Source organism: Cibotium barometz, chromosome 38, assembly GCF_041138505.1.
Source record: "Cibotium barometz isolate CiBa-2024 chromosome 38, ASM4113850v1, whole genome shotgun sequence".
Taxonomy (NCBI): Eukaryota; Viridiplantae; Streptophyta; class Polypodiopsida; order Cyatheales; family Cibotiaceae; genus Cibotium; species Cibotium barometz.
The window spans coordinates 29,058,123-29,061,337 of NC_141083.1; the positions used below are offsets into that span (position 1 = coordinate 29,058,123).

The 3,215-nt window shown below is 41.7% G+C and overlaps 1 protein-coding gene across 1 annotated transcript; it reads right to left on the bottom strand.

Moving 5' to 3' along the window:
* Window positions 1-1,929: 1,929 nt before the first annotated feature.
* On the bottom strand, window positions 1,930-2,986 carry LOC147616566 (uncharacterized). The gene is made up of 2 exons (XM_086777113.1): window positions 2,339-2,986; window positions 1,930-2,253 (listed from the first exon to the last, which is right to left on the bottom strand). Exons 1-2 carry the CDS (start codon window positions 2,788-2,790, stop codon window positions 2,109-2,111), a joined length of 597 nt encoding a protein of 198 aa, XP_086633239.1. The 5' UTR covers window positions 2,791-2,986; the 3' UTR covers window positions 1,930-2,108.
* Between the last annotated feature and the right edge of the window lie 229 nt (window positions 2,987-3,215).

Below are 3,215 nucleotides of genomic sequence, written 5' to 3' on the forward strand. Positions count from 1 at the left end.
TCCATGTTGATGGTAAGGGTGCTAGCAAGAACATTGATTGTAGAGTCTCTGGGGTTTCAAGACCAAAGAGAAGGGTTTCATCTAGAAGACCCTGCCAAGAATCCAAGAACTTGGCAGTTGTGTGACCTCCTTGCATGTTGAAGTTGACAAGTCTCTTCACTATAGACACTTGACAAATCAAGTGAGTGTGTAGATAGCAATCTTTGAAGAATTACCATATTTCTTGTGAGAGGACTTTCAGCTTTTCGCCATTTTCACTCGCCGATCTCCATAGTGAAGAATGATCTTGATCTGTGCCGTGATGTCTTGTTGCTTCCAAAGCTTGAGTGCTTTGGGTTGCTCCTCAGTGGGTTTGCCACCATCAGCCTTGATGTACTTCCATAATTGGAGTTTCTTGAGATATAGCTTCATTCTTAGCTTCCATACGAAGTAGTTGTTGCCATTGAGCTTGTCAATGGAGAAAAACCTTGGCTTGGTTGTTACAGTGGAAGATGAGACTACCTCCATGATACTTGATTGAAGGAGAAGGAGCTTAAGCTTGGAGGTAGAGAGGAGTAAAGCTAAGATTCAGATCTCAAGATGAAAGAGGCTTGTGGATGGCTATGGAGTTCTCAAAGCTCTGATACCATGTGAGAACTGTGAGGTTTGGTGAGAAGAATGTGTGGAGTGGACACAAAGAGAGAGAGAGAGAGAGATAGAGAGAGAGAGATACATATAGAGAGAGAGAGAAAGAGAGACGTGTATGTGTAACACCTTACAAGATTGATTGTATTTCCAAATGATTCCAAATGACAAGAGAGTCTCTCTTTATACAAACTAAGGTCACTACAAATAGTAGTGGCCGTTTGGCAAGAGTTGTTACATTTGAAATATAATAGCAATATGCTTTCCTAAACTATAGGAAAGCATCTTCCTACAAATAAGGAGAACAAATCTATTCTAAGCATAAGTTTACTCAAATGGACAGCTCACATCTTAGCCAGTTAACAGTATGCTCACCTCCTAGCCTCACTCATGAAGATCAAGGCCTTAATCACAATTGAAAGCTATACATTCTTATGCTCACCTCCTAGCCTCACTCATGAAGATCAAGGCCTTAATCACAATTGAAAGCTATACATTCTTGACTCCTTTATACATTGCAAGACCTTGATCATTCAAGCTAAAGGCCAATTATAGCCTAATGCATGACGTTCTCGCCTTGGCTGATCCATTCTAAAAAATGCTTGATCGTGGAGATGCAATGATGTGCAGAGGAGGTGGACCAAAATGTGTGAATAGTTTAATTAGATGACAATAATAACTGTTGAGCTAAATTAAGTATTTTCGTTTGCATTTTCTTTAGAAGTTCTTCTGATTTACGTTTTGTTTAATTTTAGACTGCTTTAAGTAATTCGTCAAAATGGACATTCGCATCAAAGGTGCTTTTACAATCGTAGGGCATTGCAAGCCTCCAAACCTGCATGTGCATACACATAAGAGAAATATGGATTAATGTTACTCTGAAAGGGGAGATTCATACTAATCAATGGCGTAGTGGTATGACTAATTTTGGTTCATTAGTGAGAGGTCTTGAGTTTGAGTCATGGCCTCATATGTGCAAATACAGTGCAATGGCACACTAAATTAGTGTACCGTTGCACACTAATCCTTTTCTAAAGGATTAGTAAACAATGGTATTAAATTGCTTTTATGATTAGTGACGAATCATAATTTCAAAATTTGAGAGAAATCAATACATTTTGAGCAGGATTGAGTCGTGCTAAATGCAATCAGAATCAATTCATACGCAACATCTTCGCAAAAATCCATCATAATTTACAAAGAAAGGCTTTCCATAATGTACACTCTAATTAACCTCTAATTGATAATTAACCTTGCAAAGAGCACATGAATTAATGCAATCAGAATCAATTTATACGCAGTAGCTTCGTAAAATTCCATCATAATTTACAAAGAAAGGCGTTACATAAGCATTCTATGCTGACTTAATAATGACAATGTACACTCTAATTAACCTTGCAAAGAACACAAGGATTGAAGAGAGGGGAACCCTAACGATAATTAACTTAGAAAACATGAGAGATCAAATAAATGCTTGCTTTCTTTCAATCGTCTTTTACGTAGTAGGCGTAGATTGTGGAGTAGGGAGTTGCGTGCAAATCTCCGACTTGTGCGCCGTCAGAGCTCGAAGGAGGCAGGCCGCCGCTGGTTTCAACTCTCTGCAGGTAAGTGACGGCGCCGAGAAGCTCCCTGAAGAATACACACACAAAGCTTAGAAGCACTAAATCAGTTTAAGCGTTTGATTAACGCATTGATGAAGAGTACATAATCTTACGGGCTTCCACTCTCGCTGGTGGCTTCGAAGAGGTTCCAGTTGATGCTGTTAGGGTCTACGGGAACGGTCTCGAGGACTTTGGCTGTGACGAGACTGGTGCTCGGGATGAAGGTTTCCCACGACGGCTGGCCGCCGCCGGCGTCTGGGTGTGGTAGGAAGAAGTGTTGGGCGACCACGGGCCCGCCCTTGGAGGCCTCGTGCATGGTGTAGTAGAGATTGGCGGTGGCGTTATAGAGGACCCAGGCGGAGCCGTTGAAGGAGTAGTGCTGGAGGCCGACGGCGTAGTAGGCCACCTGCAGCTTCTGTCCGGCAGGCACCTGGATGGCCGCCGGTATGGAAACGTTTGCCAGACTACTGCAGTTGGTGGCCCGGGACGCGCTGGCTGGCATCAGGAGCGAGAGGCACGCAACCAAGCTGGTGCAAAGCAGCCGTAGTTTCTGCGCTGGCACCATCTTATTGGCTGTATTGCAAGCTCGATCAGCTTATCGAATGGGGTGAAGCGTATCAGCTACGCTTGATGATCGGGAGCGTATCAGCTACGCTTATAAGCTGATCAAAGACTCTTTGCTCTCTTAATACTCTTTGCTCTCTTAATATATGGTAGATTGATGACCCTGATGCCCTTCTTTTTGTTTATAAGCTGATAGCTGATCCCATTCGAGCTTATAAGGTAGATGACCCTGATGCCTTCTCTTTTAAAATAAGCTGATAGCTTCATAAACTCTTTTTATTGTGTGAACAATAACTGTACTTATACAAGTAATATGCTAATCAAATATATCCCCACCACATTTTTTTTTCAAAAACAAAAAGTACAAAAAGTACAAAAAATACATAGAATTTCCTCCATTATTATATCCCATGATGCTTGCCCAAA